This window comes from Scyliorhinus torazame, chromosome 13, assembly GCF_047496885.1.
Source record: "Scyliorhinus torazame isolate Kashiwa2021f chromosome 13, sScyTor2.1, whole genome shotgun sequence".
NCBI lineage: Eukaryota > Metazoa > Chordata > Chondrichthyes > Carcharhiniformes > Scyliorhinidae > Scyliorhinus > Scyliorhinus torazame.
This window is the reverse complement of record NC_092719.1, coordinates 170,754,370-170,774,894: the sequence shown is the minus strand read 5'-3', so window position 1 is coordinate 170,774,894 and position 20,525 is coordinate 170,754,370. Positions and strand designations below refer to the sequence as shown.

General features: G+C 51.7%; 1 protein-coding gene across 1 annotated transcript in view; it reads right to left on the bottom strand.

The window, feature by feature from the left end:
* dennd6a (DENN/MADD domain containing 6A) overlaps positions 1-20,525 on the bottom strand; it is a 213,996-nt gene that overhangs the window by 86,692 nt on the left and 106,779 nt on the right. The window contains exon 8 of the mRNA XM_072472432.1: positions 10,254-10,316. Coding sequence (XP_072328533.1) covers positions 10,254-10,316 — 63 coding nt within the window. The remainder of the gene's footprint in view (positions 1-10,253; positions 10,317-20,525) is intronic.

The following is a 20,525-nucleotide window of genomic DNA, read 5'->3' as shown; positions in this document are numbered from 1 at the left end:
AATCGCGGGGGACGGGTTGAAGGAAGGGGGTGAGGGTGAAGGGAGGGGGTGAGGGGAGGAGGTGAGGGAGTGGAGGATGCCTTCGTGGAAGGCTTCAGGCATGCCCGGAGGGGGGAAGAGAGAAAGAGGAGGAGGTCGCCTATCCACGGGTACCACATGTCAGCCACCCAGCCATGGCAGGACGATGACGAGGACACATCTGCAAGTTGTCGTCTCGCTGATGGACAGAGGCAACTGGCACACCGGTGAGGAGGACGGTGTGAATTGACCGGTGGAAGCAGACAGTGAACAGGGGTTAGGCTGGCTGCGTGTCTGTCGCGAGACCAGGCCACCGGGGCACACAGGACAGGTATCACATGCCACCTGACTGTCGAGGTGTCCAAGAACCTCCGTGTAACATGTCGTTTCTCTGCCCCCCACCACCCTCCTGCAGGTCACCATGTATGCCAACCAGACAGCGATATTCACCGCAGTGGTTGGAGCCGCTGCACCTCAGGTGGCCATCCGGCAGCGTAGACTGCGCCGGCTCAGAGTGGCTGCGGATGCAGTGGCTGCTGCCGCTGAGGGGATGGCCACAGAGTGCCCCGTCGTCGCCGCGCAGGCTACAGGCGCTCACGCCGGAATGTCCAGGAGGATGCTGACGGGAACATTGACCACCAGATCGTCGGGAATGCACAGGATGCGGACACGGATATTTATGCGCCCGGGAGGGGGGGGGGGGGGAGCCAGTGCTGGTGGTGCCAGGGCGCCACAGGCGCCCAGCGAGGCCTAGGGTTTACCGTGACCGAATGTCCTTCGAGGCCCTACCGGATATTACATGCAGGAGACTACGGTTCAGCAGGGAGACGGTCGCACATATATGCCACCTCGTGGCGCACCACATGGAACGGGAGGAGGACACGCTATACCGGTGTCCGTCAAGGTGACAGTGGCCCTAAACATTTATGCAACCGGTTCTTTCCAGGCGCCGAGCAGGGACCTATCCGGGATCTCACAGGCATCGGTCCACAGGTGCATCCAGTCCATGACCGATGCCTTGTACGCCATCGCTGACAGGTACATTCAATTTCCCGAGGACCGCGCACAGCAGGAAGCACGGACATATGGATTCTCCAATGTGGCCGGGATACCGATGGTCCAGGGTGTCATCGATGGTGTGCACGTCCCCATGCGCCTGCCTGCAGACAACAGGGAAGTGTTCAACAGGAAGGGCACATACTCCATGAACATTATGGTGGTCTGCGACCCCCACACGAGGATCATGCACGTGTGCGCAAAGTACCCCGGGACTGTGCATGACGTCTACATTCTGGCAGAGTCGTTCATCCCCGCAATGATGAGGGGCTGGTTGCTGGGCGACAGGGGTTAACCATTGAGGTCATGGCTGATGATGCCAATACGGCGGCCCTAGACCAACGCGGAGACCCTATACAAAGAGGGCCATTCAGCAACCAGGGGTGTGGTGGAGCGGTGCTTCGGACAGCTGAAGATGCGATTCAGCTGCCTGGACTGCTCCGGAGAGGCCCTGCAGTACCGCCCCGACAGGGTCGGTCGCATAGTTGTGGTCTGCTGTGCGCTGCACAACATAGCCATGCAGAGGGGTGATGCCCTGGTGGAGGAGGCACAGGGAGAACCAGATGGTAGCGGATAAAACGCAAATGAAGAGGAGGATGATGACGTGCATCGGGGGGGGGGGGGGGGGCGCGCACGCCGGGCACCGACACGACCCGGGTGCTGGTTATTGCCAGGAGGCTGCACAACGGCACCGTCGAGGACAGCAAGCACGCAACGCGTTGGTGGACGCACGGTTCACACACCACGGGGGAGGAATTCCCTGAATACTGCCACTTGCACCGACAGTCGCGCACACGGGCACCACCCAGCACCCCCTACACCGCACCAATTTCACATCACCGTACCACTGCGGCACTGCACTACATTGATGATTGTGTAAGCGGGTGTGATCAGTGCCACGTTGAATGATGACAGCCCGCTCTGCAATGAGCTGTGAGCTCAGATTCGTTAGACAAAGTCTGACTCATGGCAATAGCTGAACCGTCCACCTCGGTGGTCACTGCGTTCGTCACGGACACCCCATCACGTGCCCATGTGGGGTAGCTGGCGTCGGAGTGCCGAGGACGACGTTGTCCGGTTTGGAGGGAGGGGGAGGGAGGGATCGCACACCCGGCATCACCGCTATACCGAACGTAAACCCCAGCGCCACTCGGTCACCCTCACAAGCCCCCTGGCACCGGACATAGCAGAGTCTTCAAAATTCAGTGTAACAGTGACTTTAATCGTGACATTCAAAGACAAATACCCCAGCCCCTGCAACTAAACTGTGCCCTGCACCCGTGCCAACTAACTATGTGTAGCTTATTTGCCTTAAGGGCCGTACCACTACGCCTAGGTGTATCTCCAGATGGTACAGCAGGAGTGGAGGCGGGGGGTTTCCGGGTGCGGCGATGACCAGCTGAGTCGCACGTTTCGGCAGCTCCCTGTGAAACGGACTTTTGGGCTCTTGATAGGAGCCCCAACGGCAATTTTGACGGCTAAAAACACTGTGCGGTAAACCAGAAGGGAATCCCCCTGGATACGGATGGAAAAAGGAGAGAGTGACCAGATTGCAGTGGATCCTTTAGAACAGCGGCAAGGAAGGCAAGCAAAAACCAAGATGGCGTCGGAAGGTGGCAGTTTAACATGGGGCCCTGAACAACAAGAGTTCTTGAAATGCTGTGTGGAAGAGATCAAAAAGGAAATGAAGAAAGAGCTGTTGGCCCCGATACTACAGGCGATCGAAGGGCTAAAGGAGGAACAAAAGACCCAGGAGCGGGAGCTTCGGGTCGTGAAGGCAAAGGCAGCCGAGAATGAGGACGATATACAGGGCCTGGTGGTGAAGACGGAGACGCAGGAGGCACATCAGAAACGATGTGTGGAAAGGTTGGAGGCACTGGAAAACAACGCAAGGAGGAACAACCTGAGGATTCTTGGTCTTCCTGAAGGTGTGGAGGGAGCGGACGTCGGGGCATATGTGAGCACGATGCTGCACTTGTTAATGGGAGCGGAGGCCCCGGCGGGTCCGTTGGAGGTGGAGGGAGCATACCGAGTGATGGCGCGAGGACCGAGAGCAGGAGAAATTCCCAGAGCCATAGTGGTGAGATTCCTCCGTTTTAAGGATAGAGAAATGGTCCTTAGATGGGCGAAGAAAACTCGGAGCAGTAAATGGGAGAACGCGGTGATCCTCGTTTATCAAGACTGGAGTGCGGAGGTGGCGAGAAGGAGGGCGAGCTTTAATCGGGCCAAGGCGGTGCTTCATAAAAAGAAGATAAAATTTGGAATGCTGCAACCGGCAAGACTGTGGGTCACATATCGAGGGAGGCACCACTACTTTGAGACGGCGGATGAAGCGTGGACTTTTATTGTGGAAGAAAAACTGGAATGAGCGGGTTATTAAAAAAAACGTTCGAACAAAGTGGTGGGGCGAATGTGGGGGGCAAAGAGGGGTTTTATGTACTAATCCTGCGATGTGGTAACTTTTCTCTCTCCCACAGGTGGTGATGGGGGGAGGAGGGGAGGTGGAGGAGATGGGGCGTTGGCCATTGGGGGCGGGGCCAAGGGAGAAGCGCGGGCTTGGTTCCCGCGCTATGATAATCATGGCGGGAATAGAGAAGCAGGAAGGAGGGGGCGTCGCACGGTGCGAGCCGAGGTCACGGGGGGAAGCCGAGGTCAGCCAGAGTTTGCTGACTTCTGGGAGCAACATGGGGGGAGTAATTACGCTAGCGGGGGATCTAGCGGGGGGGGGGTGGGAGGGGGGAATTACTGGGTTTCTGCTGCTGGGGAGAGGGGGGAGCTGGTATGGGAGAGGATGGGCGGGGGGGCACCGCCTGGGGGAGATACAGCTGCGTGGGAACCGGGTGAGGAGCTGGAAAAAGGTGATGGCTAATCGACAAGGGGGGGGGGGGGGGGTAGGAAGCCCCCCAACTCGGCTGATCACGTGGAACGTGAGAGGGCTGAACGGGCCGATAAAGAGGGCACGGGTACTCGCACACCTTAAGAAACTTAAGGCAGATGTGGTTATGTTACAGGAAACGCACCTGAAACTGATAGACCAGGTTAGGCTACGCAAAGGATGGGTGGGGCAGGTGTTCCATTCGGGGCTAGATGCGAAAAACAGGGGGGTGGCTATATTAGTGGGGATGCGGGTAATGTTCGAGGCAAAGACTATAGTGGCGGATAACGGGGGCAGATACGTGATGGTGAGTGGCAAACTACAGGGGGAGACGATGGTTTTGGTAAACGTATATGCCCCGAACTGGGATGATGCCAATTTTATGAGGCGGATGCTAGGACGCATTCCGGACCTAGAGATGGGAAAGCTGATAATGGGGGGAGATTTTAATACGGTGTTGGAACCAGGGCTGGATAGGTCGAAGTCCAGGACTGGAAGGAGGCCGGCAGCAGCCAAGGTGCTTAAAGATTTTATGGAGCAGATGGGAGGTGTAGACCCGTGGAGATTTAGCAGACCTAGGAGTAAGGAGTTCTCGTTTTTCTCCTATGTCCATAAAGTCTACTCGCGAATAGACTTTTTTGTGCTGGGTAGGGCATTGATCCCGAAGGTGAGGGGAACGGAGTATACGGCTATAGCCATTTCGGATCACGCTCCACACTGGGTGGACTTGGAGATAGGGGAGGAAACAGGAGGGCGCCCACCCTGGAGAATGGACATGGGACTAATGGCAGATGAGGGTGTGTGTCTAAGGGTGAGGGGGTGCATTGAAAAGTACTTGGAACTCAATGATAATGGGGAGGTCCAGGTGGGAGTGGTTAGGGAGGCGTTGAAGGCAGTGGTTAGAGGGGAGCTGATATCAATAAGGGCACATAAAGGGAAGCAGGAGAGTAAGGAACGGGAGCGGTTGCTGCAAGAACTTTTGAGGGTGGACAGACAATATGCGGAAGCACCGGAGGAGGGACTGTACAGGGAAAGGCAAAGGCTACATGTAGAATTTGACTTGCTGACTACAGGCACTGCAGAGGCACAATGGAGGAAGGCACAGGGTGTACAGTACGAATATGGGGAGAAGGCGAGCAGGTTGCTGGCACACCAATTGAGGAAAAGGGGAGCAGCGAGGGAAATAGGGGGAGTGAGGGATGAGGAAGGAGAGATGGAGCGGGGAGCGGAGAGAGTGAATGGAGTGTTCAAGACATTTTATAAAAAATTATATGAAGCTCAACCCCCGGATGGGAGGGAGAGAATGATGGGCTTCTTGGGTCGGCTGGAATTTCCCAAGGTGGAAGAGCAGGAAAGGGTGGGACTGGGAGCACAGATCGAGGTAGAAGAAGTGGTGAAAGGAATTAGGAGCATGCAGGCGGGAAAGGCCCCGGGACCGGATGGATTCCCAGTCGAATTCTATAGAAAATATGTGGACTTGCTCGCCCCGGTACTGACGAGGACCTTTAATGAGGCAAAGGAAAGGGGACAACTGCCCCCGACTATGTCTGAAGCAACGATATCGCTTCTCTTAAAGAAGGAAAAGGACCCGCTACAATGCGGGTCCTATAGACCTATTTCCCTCCTAAATGTAGATGCCAAGGTCCTGGCCAAGGTAATGGCAATGAGAATAGAGGAATGTGTCCCGGGGGTGGTCCACGAGGACCAAACTGGGTTTGTGAAGGGGAGACAGCTGAACACGAATATACGGAGGTTGTTAGGGGTAATGATGATGGCCCCACCAGAGGGAGAAACGGAGATAGTAGTGGCGATGGATGCCGAGGAAGCATTTGATAGAGTGGAGTGGGATTATTTGTGGGAGGTGTTGAGGAGATTTGGTTTTGGAGAGGGGTATGTTAGATGGGTGCAGCTGTTGTATAGGGCCCCAGTGGCGAGCGTGGTCACGAATGGATGGGGATCTGCATATTTTCGGCTCCATAGAGGGACAAGGCAGGGATGCCCTCTGTCCCCATTATTGTTTGCACTGGCGATTGAGCCCCTGGCGATAGCGTTGAGGGGTTCCAAGAAGTGGAGGGGAGTACTTAGGGGAGGAGAAGAGCACCGGGTATCTTTGTATGCGGACGATTTGCTACTATACGTGGCGGACCCGGCGGAGGGGATGCCAGAAATAATGCGGATACTTGGGGAGTTTGGGGATTTTTCAGGGTATAAATTGAACATGGGGAAAAGTGAGTTGTTTGTGGTGCATCCAGGGGAGCAGAGTAGAGAAATAGAGGACCTACCGTTGAGGAAGGTAACAAGGGACTTTCGTTACCTGGGGATCCAGATAGCTAAGAATTGGGGCACATTGCATAGGTTAAATTTAACGCGGTTGGTGGAACAGATGGAGGAGGATTTCAAGAGATGGGATATGGTATCCCTGTCAATGGCAGGGAGGGTGCAGGCGGTTAAGATGGTGGTCCTCCCGAGATTCCTCTTTGTGTTTCAGTGCCTCCCGGTGGTGATCACGAAGGCTTTTTTTAAAAAAGGATTGAAAAGAGCATCATGGGTTTTGTGTGGGCCGGGAAGACCCCGAGAGTGAGGAAGGGATTCTTACAGCGTAGCAGGGATAGGGGGGGGCTGGCACTACCGAGCCTAAGTGAGTATTATTGGGCCGCTAATATTTCAATGATGAGTAAGTGGATGGGAGAGGAGGAGGGAGCGGCGTGGAAGAGATTAGAGAGGGCGTCCTGTAGGGGGACTAGCCTACAGGCTATGGTGACAGCCCCATTGCCGTTCTCACCGAGGAACTACACCACAAGCCCGGTGGTGGTGGCTACACTGAAGATTTGGGGACAGTGGAGACGGCATAGGGGAAAGACTGGAGCCTTGGGGGGGTCCCCGATAAGAAACAACCATAGGTTTGCCCCGGGGGGAATGGATGGGGGATATGGAATGTGGCAAAGAGCAGGAATAACGCAACTGAAAGATCTGTCTGTGGATGGGAAGTTCGCGAGTCTGGGAGCGCTGACCGAGAAATATGGGTTGCCCCAAGGGAATGCATTCAGGTATATGCAACTGAGGGCTTTTGCGAGGCAACAGGTGAGGGAATTCCCGCAGCTCCCGACACAAGAGGTGCAGGACAGAGTGATCTCAAAGACATGGGTGGGGGATGGTAAGGTGTCAGATATATATAGGGAAATGAGGGACGAAGGGGAGGCTATGGTAGATGAACTAAAAGGGAAATGGGAAGAAGAGCTGGGGGAGGAGATCGAGGAGGGGCTGTGGGCAGATGCCCTAAGCAGGGTAAACTCGTCGTCCTCGTGTGCCAGGCTAAGCCTGATTCAGTTTAAGGTATTACACAGGGCACATATGACTGGAGCACGGCTCAGTAAATTTTTTGGGGTGGAGGATAGGTGTGCGAGGTGCTCGAGAAGCCCAGCGAATCATACCCATATGTTTTGGTCATGCCCAGCACTACAGAGCTTTTGGATGGGGGTGACAAAGGTGCTTTCAAAAGTAGTAGGAGTCCGGGTCGAACCAAGCTGGGGGTTGGCTATATTTGGGGTTGCACAAGAGCCGGGAGTGCAGGAGGCGAGAGAGGCCGATGTTTTGGCCTTTGCGTCCCTAGTAGCCCGGCGCAGGATATTGCTAATGTGGAAAGAAGCCAAGCCCCCGGGGGTGGAGACCTGGATAAATGACATGGCGGGGTTCATAAAGCTAGAGCGGATTAAGTTCGTCCTAAGGGGGTCGGCTCAAGGGTTCACCAGGCGGTGGCAACCGTTCGTCGAATACCTCGCAGAAAGATAGACGGAATGGGAAAAAGAAGGCAGGAGCAGCAGCCCAGGAGCGGGGGGGGACGACCAGAAGGACTCTCAGGGTTGTTAATATATACTGTATAGTATGTATAGGTCGTTGCTACAGATAATTATATATTGGACTGTTAAATTATATTTTTGGAGAGTGTTACTTGTGACAAGGCAGTTGCCAATTAGGGCTAGTTTTCATTTTTGTTATTTATTATTTATTTATTTATTTTTTGTTTATAAAATAGGTCATTGTTATTTGTGTTGTTATAATATTGTGTAAAGGATGCACAATGTACTGTGTTGGTTGACCAAAAATTTTCAATAAAATATTTAATAAAAAAAAAAAGGAGTGGAGGCGGACTGTTAAAAATCCGCACTGCGACGTGGCTCCCCGTCAGCACGCGTTTCCTGGGGCGGCCCGGCTTCAATGGGCCAGGCTGCTCGGCAGGCGTGCTGGATGGCGTGGTGCCACCCTGTCCTGCACGCTGCCCACCAGAGGCGCCAGGGACGGAACGGGGGGAGGCCAAGTGTTCAGGGACCCCCCCTTGCTGGAGTTACCGGGACGGGCCCCAGAACCTCCTCCTCCCTTGGGGAGCCCGGTGGCCCCCGGGCCTCACTGTGGGACGGAGGTGCGATCGGAGACATGTGCCGTCGCACCACCGACACCTGCCGCTGCCAGTCCTGGAGGTTTGCAGCGGTATCGACCAGGGTCCGAGCGTTTGCAGCGATGGAGCCCAGGAAGTCCGACATCCCGGTCAGGGACTGTGCAACGTCTATCTGTGAGTGCGCTACGCTATCCTATACGTGCGCCAGGCGGCCGATGCTCTCAGCGATGGACTGCAGGGACTGTGCCATGGCCTGCTGGGACTGAGCCATGGCCTGCTGAGACTGGGCCAGTGCCCGGAGCGTGGCAGCAATGTCCTGTTGGCTCTGTGAGATGGCTGCCTGTGAGAGGGCAGCCCTATCCTGGGCCACGGATGACGCGTGCACATTAAGCCCAACGCCTTGCAGAACCTGACCGATGGCCGAAACGGTTTCCCCCATTGCCTCCATCGCGGACACCACCCGTGCGGTGTCGGCCTGGGTGGCTGCGATGAGCGGCACCACCCCCTGCTCCTGGACACGGATGGACTCCTCCAACTGCGTCTGCAGGTGATGGAAGATGGCCCTCATCCCGTTGTTCAGTCCCTGGGTCTCCATATGCATCGGGTCTCTGGGTGGGTCCAGTAATTCCAGGAACCTGGGAACCGTCTGGGCGGCAGCTGGGTGCTGGGGTGGACTGCCCTCCGACCGTCCAGCCCCTCGGCTGCTCCAAACTCCACCTGCTGTACCGGCTCGGCAGTGTGGTGTGCACCAGTCCGTGATCCGGGAGCCTCATCACTTCTGTGCCCAATCGAGGTGAGTGTATCTGCGATGGTGGATGGTGTGGGTGACAGCAGTGCCACAAACTCGAGGTCATCATCCATCCAGAAGTCTGGTGTGTCCTGGGCCGACCCTTGGCCGAAACAAGGCGCCCGCGGCCCATGTCATGTTCCGTGCCCAGTGCGTCCGTGGACTGTCTGGCCGTCCTCTGTGCGTCACTGTCCACAGTCCCCATCACTGTCCTGGCTCATGGCCCTATCTTCAGGCAATTCACGGCCATCACTGCCGTGACTGTCCGTCCTGTGTCCGTCAGTGTTGTATCTGTCCGTCCCCCTCCAGTGTCCCGGACTGAGAGGATGGCCCTGCTCATGTGGGTCGTGTACAACTTTGTGCCCTCTGAGCCCCACCCCCCACCTTCGTGTCCGGGGGGGGGGGGGGGGGGGGGGGGCGGGGGTGTTGCTGAGACATGTGGGGGGGGGGGGGGGGGGGTGACCCGGGGGCACCCTCGTGGCACTTACCCTGGCAGCCCTCGTGAGGTCGTGGAGCATCTTCCTACACTGCTCCCCGGAGCAGGGGTGTGCCCCACAGCACTGACCGTGGTGCCAACCTCACGCCAGCCACGCCTCACCGTGCCCGACGGTAGGCGATGCCCACGTCTTGGGCAGAGGATGGCCCTGCGTTGCTCCAGCTCATCAAGCAGGGTGTCCAGGTCCATGTCGCGGAACCTCATGCCTATTCAAGGATTCCTTGATGAAATTAGCCACTGATAAATGGAGTAAATGTCAGGATTTTCATGGTGCTGATGGCCATCAACTTCAAAAAGCGAAAATAATCACAATCCGGAGAGAAAATATTTATTTGCATCTCTGTTTTAAATAGAGACCGTTTATTTTTAAACTGTGTCCCCTAGTTCTGGTCTCTCCTAAACTGGGAACATCACATTATGGATAGGTTGACAGCATCAAAAAATGTGGAGCTCAAATCTAACTGTAAGGAAGGCGCAAGTTAGGCCTCTCCTACAAAAGTGCTATATTACTGATCTTAAAGCTTCCAAGTATCAAACTTAATTTGGCTTCCACAGAAATCAGGTCGAACCTCTGGTATGGTCGACAGTACCAATATCTTGTAATAGCACATTATTCAAATGACATTACCTCATCTCCAGACTGTACTATCTGTGTTGCACCTGGCTTGTCTTGTCCAGTAGGAATCCTAACCTGTTATTAATTGGGAGAAAACAAATATTTATGATTAATTATGAACCCAAGAATTACATAATGAAAGACAATTTCACTGTAAGCATTTTAATCGGTATTAAATTGACATATAAACTTACGAAATTTAACAATAATCTGGCCTATCAAGCCTGTCTCAGTCACCTTAAAAATAAGCTTTATTGCGTTATCACAGTGTATGTACCACCTCTCCCACCCACCCACCCACCCACCAACTCCCCCAATCCCCATTTTTCCACCCACCAGAAACCATGTAATCATCTGGAACACATCAAGATCTTCTAAACCATTTTTAATCTGGCGTGTTATGATCCAGTTAGGGAGCAATGACATTTTGTTTAAAGTAGACCATGTTTGAAATCCCAGCTACAAGGAGAATAAAGCTACAAGATTCTATGGTTTAACATGCCCTGTTGATTCCCTTTTATCCCCTTTTTTTATTTTGATTGTTAATATTTTGATCCATGGATGCTTAATGGGCATATACCTTTAGGTTGAGCAGGGGAAGAAAGAAATTAAAAGTTACAAAAGAGAACACTCTGCTAGCTTTGGACAGCAGAACTCAGACTTTGTGGCACCCAAGAGATTGGTGGGACCTGGTTCAATTGGTTGGCCGGTGGCCAATGAATTGGCCAAAAGTCTGTATTCTGCCCAGTAACAGATCCTGCCTGAGTGGAATGATTTGTAGAGAGCCAGGGGAAAGGCAGACAGGTCCCTGGGCATTCAGAGGAAAGGACCTCTCTTTCTCCCTTGTTTTTCTCCAAAATAGCTGTATCGTTGCTATATTTCTGAAACTGCACAGACCCGAGTGAATCTATAACGAAAATCATTACAGACTGGAAACAGAAAACCTCAAACCGAAAGCCTAGATTAAAGGTGCTAGAAATAACCATGTGAATCAAAGACTCTTATCTTTTTACATCCATTATTATTTTACCCCTCTTATCCTCGGTGTTTTCTGTCATGTGTGTGTACGCATGTGTGCGCACGCACGTGTGTGCATTGCTGTGGATTTGGAGTCACATGTAGGACAGACCAGGTAAGGATGACAGATTTTCTTCCCAAAAGGGCATTTATGAACCAGATGGGGTTTTGCAATTAATAAAAGTTTAATGTTCACCATTTATTGAGACTAGATTTCAATTCCAGATTAATTAATTTCATTTAAATCCTACCAGTTTCTGTGATGGGATTGGTCGCCAGAGGTTTAGCCTGGGTCTCTGGATCACCAGCCAAGTGACATTACCCCTATACCACCATCTCTCCAAATTACCAGCAGAATTCCAACTCTTTTGCAAACCACCAACCTCATTAAGCAGGCACTGCTCCTGGGGGTCTCCAAACTCCAGTCTCCCTACTGCGCCAAGCTGTAAATGACTCTTGGGGCTTCTCCGAGACCTAACAGCCCGACACAGAACCAGTGACCTTCTCAGCTACATAGGACTTTGCCGAGTCCCAACTGACTGGATCCGCTAGCAGCTCCTAGGGCTTCTATGTGAGCTGCGCACCACACAAGATCCAAACTACCAGCAAACCCGTCTCCCAACAAACAAGGAAACATTGATAGGAGAGAACCTTCTGAAGCTCCACCCATTTCCATGATGACATAGCCTTTCAGTGTTCTCTGAATACTTCTTAACTAATTCAGCTCAACTCCCAAAACAAAACATCTCACTGGACTGCACTTTGTTGCAAACAGTGTCTCCAGTACTCCAGCTAAGTAAGCTCACCTGCTGTATCATGGCTCAATTGCTTCTATTCTGACTCCATTAAACAAATATGGGTAACCTCCCGAGTTGCCATTTTCTTTTAGGCGTTCTGGCAATCTCTAAAGCCCAGCATTTCAGTTACATTACCTTCACAACAAAAATCTTTCCAGAACATAACCTCTAGTCACAAGTGGCTCTGCTCTGAATCTTTTCCAGGGGCATCTATATAACCCACCATGAGTTCACAAGAATGGGACACAATATTCAAAATGAGACCTAATCAAAGTCTTGTAGAAGGCCACTATTGTGCTTTTGTTTATTAGCTCTGAAGAATAATTAATACTGTAACTGTTTTTATTGTAACGTATAGAGAGACGGTGTGCAATTTAACCGGAAAAAGCAGACCCTCTTTGGGCGCGTTTAATGGGGTATTTCATGGTGCCTGCAGCGCCAAGTTGACCCTGCTGTTAAACGGGATTTTTTTTTTTGGCCTCAGCAAGAAACGCCACACTGAGGCTGCACTTACCTCACTTCGGGGTCGCTCCGATCTCTCGACCCCCCCCCGCCTTGGACTCCCCACCATGGCCTCTGGACCCCCTCCAATGCCCCAACTTCCCTGTTAGGGGGTCCTTGAGCCCCCCCATACCCACTTCATAAGGGCAAAGCAATACCAGGCCCAATCCCTGACATGGGCAACTTGGCACCACCAGCTTGGTAGTGCCCCAGACAGCCTGGTAGCACCACTTAGGCCAGGGTGGCAACACCAAGGTGCTCGGCTGGCAGGAGTGCCAGAGTACTAACCGGGGGCATCTAATGGCTTGGGAGACCCCACCAGGTGCCGTTAAGCCTGGTCCATGCTTGTGTGGACCATTCCTAAACAGCACCGGGCGTTCGTTCCCGGGCCTCGGGAACATCAGGCGTTGACATATTGAAGTAAGCCTAACTGCTCACTTAAATATGTAAATCTCAATCTCGTCCAGTGAGGGCGAGATCCAGATCGCGACGTCTCACAAGATCTCATTAGATCTTACTTTCTCTTTGCATTAACCACAAGCAAAACACAATTGTTATATTAAAAGACAGATGTAGGCCGTTCTCCCTTTCTAGGTTGGACTGTACTCTCTTTTCATCGGAACATAGGAGATGGAGGCTATTCAGCCCAAGTCTGCTCCGCCGTTCAACTAGACCATGGCCGATCTTCTCAACACCATTTTCCCACGCTATCTCTATATCTCAAAGTCACCGCTGTTCAGAAATTTATCGACCACTGCTTTGAACATACTCAATGACCGAGCCTCCACAGCCCTCTGGCGTAGAGAATCCCTCTGACTGAAGAAATTCCTCATCATCTCAGTCCTAAATGGCCTCTCTCAGTCCGAGACCCTGCCCCTGATTAGCCGGTCCAAATCCCCTTGAAGCCTATTTGCATCCTCCTCACATTCCCATCAATTTTTGTGTCATCAGCAAATTTGGAAATATTACATTTAGTCCCCACATCCAAGTCACTGACATAGACTGTGCACAGTTGGGGGTCCAAGCACTGATCCTTGCAGTTCCATACTAGTTACAGCCTGCCAACCAGAGAACAATTCATTTAACCCTCCTCTCCATTTTCTGTCTGCGAACCAATTCTCAATCCATGACAGTATATTACCCGCATCCCATGTGTTTTAATTTTGTTTACTAACCTCATGAGGAAACTTGTTGAAAATCTTTTAAAATGTCCAACTACACCACATCCACTTGTTAACCCATATCTATCCTGCCAGCAATATCCTCAAAAAGGCTCCAACAAGTTTGTGATTTCCTGTTCAAAAATCCATGTTGATTTTGCCCGTTCTACTATTACTTTCTCAGTGTCCAGTTATCACATCCTTTATAATAGATTCCAGCATTTTCCCTACTACTGCCGTCAGGCTAACAGGTCTGTAATTTCCCGTTTTCTCTCTCCCTTCTTTCTTTTTTTTTTATTAAATATTTTATTGAAAATTTTTGGTCAACCAACACAGTACATTGTGCATCCTTTACACAATATTATAACAACACAAATAACAATGACCTATTTTATAAACAAAAAATAAATAAATAAATAATAAATAACAAAAATGAAAACTAGCCCTAATTGGCAACTGCCTTGTCACAAGTAACACTCTCCAAAAATATAATTTAACAGTCCAATATATAATTATCTGTAGCAACGACCTATACATACTATACAGTATATATTAACAACCCTGAGAGTCCTTCTGGTTCCTCCTTCTCCCCCCCCCCCCCCCCCCCCCCACCCCCGATCCTGGGCTGCTGCTCCTGCCTTCTTTTTCCCATTCCGTCTATCTTTCTGCGAGGTATTCGACGAACGGTTGCCACCGCCTGGTGAACCCTTGAGCCGACCCCCTTAGGACGAACTTAATCCGCTCTAGCTTTATAAACCCCGCCATGTCATTTATCCAGGTCTCCACCCCCGGGGGCTTGGCTTCTTTCCACATTAGCAATATCCTGCGCCGGGCTACTAGGGACGCAAAGGCCAAAACATCGGCCTCTCTCGCCTCCTGCACTCCCGGCTCTTGTGCAACCCCAAATATAGCCAACCCCCAGCTTGGTTCGACCCGGACTCCTACTACTTTTGAAAGCACCTTTGTCACCCCCATCCAAAAGCTCTGTAGTGCTGGGCATGACCAAAACATATGGGTATGATTCGCTGGGCTTCTCGAGCACCTCGCACACCTATCCTCCACCCCAAAAAATTTACTGAGCCGTGCTCCAGTCATATGTGCCCTGTGTAATACCTTAAACTGAATCAGGCTTAGCCTGGCACACGAGGACGACGAGTTTACCCTGCTTAGGGCATCTGCCCACAGCCCCTCCTCGATCTCCTCCCCCAGCTCTTCTTCCCATTTCCCTTTTAGTTCATCTACCATAGCCTCCCCTTCGTCCCTCATTTCCCTATATATATCTGACACCTTACCATCCCCCACCCATGTCTTTGAGATCACTCTGTCCTGCACCTCTTGTGTCGGGAGCTGCGGGAATTCCCTCACCTGTTGCCTCGCAAAAGCCCTCAGTTGCATATACCTGAATGCATTCCCTTGGGGCAACCCATATTTCTCGGTCAGCGCTCCCAGACTCGCGAACTTCCCATCCACAGACAGATCTTTCAGTTGCGTTATTCCTGCTCTTTGCCACATTCCATATCCCCCATCCATTCCCCCCGGGGCAAACCTATGGTTGTTTCTTATCGGGGACCCCCCCAAGGCTCCAGTCTTTCCCCTATGCCGTCTCCACTGTCCCCAAATCTTCAGTGTAGCCACCACCACCGGGCTTGTGGTGTAGTTCCTCGGTGAGAACGGCAATGGGGCTGTCACCATAGCCTGTAGGCTAGTCCCCCTACAGGACGCCCTCTCTAATCTCTTCCACGCCGCTCCCTCCTCCTCTCCCATCCACTTACTCATCATTGAAATATTAGCGGCCCAATAATACTCACTTAGGCTCGGTAGTGCCAGCCCCCCCCTATCCCTGCTACGCTGTAAGAATCCCTTCCTCACTCTCGGGGTCTTCCCGGCCCACACAAAACCCATGATGCTCTTTTCAATCCTTTTTTAAAAAAAGCCTTCGTGATCACCACCGGGAGGCACTGAAACACAAAGAGGAATCTCGGGAGGACCACCATCTTAACCGCCTGCACCCTCCCTGCCATTGACAGGGATACCATATCCCATCTCTTGAAATCCTCCTCCATCTGTTCCACCAACCGCGTTAAATTTAACCTATGCAATGTGCCCCAATTCTTAGCTATCTGGATCCCCAGGTAACGAAAGTCCCTTGTTACCTTCCTCAACGGTAGGTCCTCTATTTCTCTACTCTGCTCCCCTGGATGCACCACAAACAACTCACTTTTCCCCATGTTCAATTTATACCCTGAAAAATCCCCAAACTCCCCAAGTATCCGCATTATTTCTGGCATCCCCTCCGCCGGGTCCGCCACGTATAGTAGCAAATCGTCCGCATACAAAGATACCCGGTGCTCTTCTCCTCCCCTAAGTACTCCCCTCCACTTCTTGGAACCCCTCAACGCTATCGCCAGGGGCTCAATCGCCAGTGCAAACAATAATGGGGACAGAGGGCATCCCTGCCTTGTCCCTCTATGGAGCCGAAAATATGCAGATCCCCATCCATTCGTGACCACGCTCGCCACTGGGGCCCTATACAACAGCTGCACCCATCTAACATACCCCTCTCCAAAACCAAATCTCCTCAACACCTCCCACAAATAATCCCACTCCACTCTATCAAATGCTTCCTCGGCATCCATCGCCACTACTATCTCCGTTTCTCCCTCTGGTGGGGCCATCATCATTACCCCTAACAACCTCCGTATATTCGTGTTCAGCTGTCTCCCCTTCACAAACCCAGTTTGGTCCTCGTGGACCACCCCCGGGACACATTCCTCTATTCTCATTGCCATTACCTTGGCCAGGACCTTGGCATCTACATTTAGGAGGGAAATAGGTCTATAGGACCCGCATTGTAGCGGGTCCTTTTCCTTCTTTAAGAGAAGCGATATCGTTGCTTCAGACATAGTCGGGGGCAGTTGTCCCCTTTCCTTTGCCTCATTAAAGGTCCTCGTCAGTACCGGGGCGAGCAAGTCCACATATTTTCTATAGAATTCGACTGGGAATCCATCCGGTCCCGGGGCCTTTCCCGCCTGCATGCTCCTAATTCCTTTCACCACTTCTTCTACCTCGATCTGTGCTCCCAGTCCCACCCTTTCCTGCTCTTCCACCTTGGGAAATTCCAGCCGATCCAAGAAGCCCATCATTCTCTCCCTCCCATCCGGGGGTTGAGCTTCATATAATTTTTTATAAAATGTCTTGAACACTCCATTCACTCTCTCCGCTCCCCACTCCATCTCTCCTTCCTCATCCCTCACTCCCCCTATTTCCCTCGCTGCTCCCCTTTTCCTCAATTGGTGTGCCAGCAACCTGCTCGCCTTCTCCCCATATTCGTACTGTACACCCTGTGCCTTCCTCCATTGTGCCTCTGCAGTGCCTGTAGTCAGCAAGTCAAATTCTACATGTAGCCTTTGCCTTTCCCTGTACAGTCCCTCCTCCGGTGCTTCCGCATATTGTCTGTCCACCCTCAAAAGTTCTTGCAGCAACCGCTCCCGTTCCTTACTCTCCTGCTTCCCTTTATGTGCCCTTATTGATATCAGCTCCCCTCTAACCACCGCCTTCAACGCCTCCCAGACCACTCCCACCTGGACCTCCCCATTATCATTGAGTTCCAAGTACTTTTCAATGCACCCCCTCACCCTTAGACACACCCCCTCATCTGCCAATAGTCCCATGTCCATTCTCCAGGGTGGGCGCCCTTCTGTTTCCTCCCCTATCTCCAAGTCCACCCAGTGTGGAGCGTGATCCGAAATGGCTATAGCCGTATACTCCGTTCCCCTCACCTTCGGGATCAATGCCCTACCCAGCACAAAAAAGTCTATTCGCGAGTAGACTTTATGGACATAGGAGAAAAACGAGAACTCCTTACTCCTAGGTCTGCTAAATCTCCACGGGTCTACACCTCCCATCTGCTCCATAAAATCTTTAAGTACCTTGGCTGCTGCCGGCCTCCTTCCAGTCCTGGACTTCGACCTATCCAGCCCTGGTTCCAACACCGTATTAAAATCTCCCCCCATTATCAGCTTTCCCATCTCTAGGTCTGGAATGCGTCCTAGCATCCGCCTCATAAAATTGGCATCATCCCAGTTTGGGGCATATACGTTTACCAAAACCACCGTCTCCCCCTGTAGTTTGCCACTCACCATCACGTATCTGCCCCCGTTATCCGCCACTATAGTCTTTGCCTCGAACATTACCCGCTTCCCCACTAATATAGCCACCCCCCTGTTTTTCGCATCTAGCCCCGAATGGAACACCTGCCCCACCCATCCTTTGCGTAGCATAACCTGGTCTATCAGTTTCAGGTGCGTTTCCTGTAACATAACCACATCTGCCTTAAGTTTCTTAAGGTGTGCGAGTACCCGTGCCCTCTTTATCGGCCCGTTCAGCCCTCTCACGTTCCACGTTATCAGCCGAGTTGGGGGGCTTCCTACCCCCCCCCCTTGTCGATTAGCCATCACCTTTTTCCAGCTCCTCACCCGGTTCCCACGCAGCTGTATCTCCCCCAGGCGGTGCCCCCCCGCCCATCCTCTCCCATACCAGCTCCCCCCTCTCCCCAGCAGCAGCAACCCAGTAATTCCCCCCTCCCACCCCCCCCGCTAGATCCCCCGCTAGCGTAATTACTCCCCCCATGTTGCTCCCAGAAGTCAGCAAACTCTGGCTGACCTCGGCTTCCCCCCGTGACCTCGGCTCGCACCGTGCGACGCCCCCTCCTTCCTGCTTCTCTAGTCCCGCCATGATTATCATAGCGCGGGAACCAAGCCTGCGCTTCTCCCTTGGCCCCGCCCCCAATGGCCAATGCCCCATCTCCTCCACCTCCCCTCCTCCCCCCATCACCACCTGTGGGAGAGAGAAAAGTTACCACATCGCAGGATTAGTACATAAAACCCCTCTTTGCCCCCCACATTCGCCCCACCACTTTGTTCGAACGTTCTTTTTAATAACCCGCTCATTCCAGTTTTTCTTCCACAATAAAAGTCCACGCTTCATCCGCCGTCTCAAAGTAGTGGTGCCTCCCTCGATATGTGACCCACAGTCTTGCCGGTTGCAGCATTCCAAATTTTATCTTCTTTTTATGAAGCACCGCCTTGGCCCGATTAAAGCTCGCCCTCCTTCTCGCCACCTCCGCACTCCAGTCTTGATAAACGCGGATCACCGCGTTCTCCCATTTACTGCTCCGAGTTTTCTTCGCCCATCTAAGGACCATTTCTCTATCCTTAAAACGGAGGAATCTCACCACTATGGCTCTGGGAATTTCTCCTGCTCTCGGTCCTCGCGCTATCACTCGGTATGCTCCCTCCACCTCCAACGGACCCGCCGGGGCCTCCGCTCCCATTAACGAGTGCAGCATCGTGCTCACATATGCCCCGACGTCCGCTCCCTCCACACCTTCAGGAAGACCAAGAATCCTCAGGTTGTTCCTCCTTGCGTTGTTTTCCAGTGCCTCCAACCTTTCCACACATCGTTTCTGATGTGCCTACTGCGTCTCCGTCTTCACCACCAGGCCCTGTATATCGTCCTCATTCTCGGCTGCCTTTGCCTTCACGACCCGAAGCTCCCGCTCCTGGGTCTTTTGTTCCTCCTTTAGCCCTTCGATCGCCTGTAGTATCGGGGCCAACAGCTCTTTCTTCATTTCCTTTTGAGCTCTTCCACACAGCATTTCAAGAACTCTTGTTGTTCAGGGCCCCATGTTAAACTGCCACCTTCCGATGCCATCTTGGTTTTTGTTTGCCTTCCTTGCCGCTGTTCTAAAGGATCCACTGCAATCCGGCCACTTTCTCCTCCTTTTTCCATCCGTATCCAGGGGGGATTCCCTTCTGGTTTACCGCACAGTGTTTTTAGCCGTCAAAATTGCCGTTGGGGCTCCTATCAAGAGCCCAAAAGTCCGTTTCACAGGGAGCTGCCGAAACGTGCGACTCAGCTGGTCATCGCCGCACCCGGAAGTCCTCTCCCTTCTTTCTGAACTAGCAGTGTTATTCTTGCTACTTTCCAATCCACAGGCACCATTTCAGAAACTATAGGATTCTGAAAGGTGATCACCAATGCATTCACTATCTGTACAGCCACCTTTGCATTGCTTTGAGATGTAGATCATCAAATCCAGGAGGTTTATCTACTTTCAGTACCAGAAATTTCTCCAGCATTACTTTTGCAATAATACTAACTTCCTTCAGGTCCTCAATCTCACTGGCCTGTTGGTTCCCCAATACTTTAGGGAGGTTTTTTGTATTGAGACACATAGTATTTGTTTACTTTCTCTGCCATTTTCTTATTTCCCATTATAAATTCTGCATTCTCTGACTTTAATTGGCCTGCATTTGCCTTTACTAACCTATTCCTTTTTATACAGCTGTAGAAGTTTTACAGAATATTTTTATGTTCTTCACTAGTTTGCTTTCATATTCTATTTTCTCTTTCTTCATCAATTTCTTTGTTCTCCTTTGCTGAATATTAAAACATCCCAAACTTAACTACTTTTTTGGTAACTTGTCATGCCTCTTTGTTTGATCTGACAGAACTTTTAACTTATTTTGTTAGCCATGATTGGATCATTTCTCTGGCTGTTTTTTTGTACCTTAAAGGAATTTAAATTTGTTGCAAACCAGGTGTTAATTCTTTAAATCCCATCTACCATTTTCCCTTTTACTGCAGTTCCCCAATCTATCCCAGCCAATTTGTCCCTCGAATCCTAGTAGTTTCCTTGGTTTAGATTAAATACACTAGTTTTGGATTGATCTGCATCACTTTCAAACTTAATGTAAAATTCTGTCACATTATGGTTATTCTTCATCAAAGGCTTCTTTGCAGCAAAA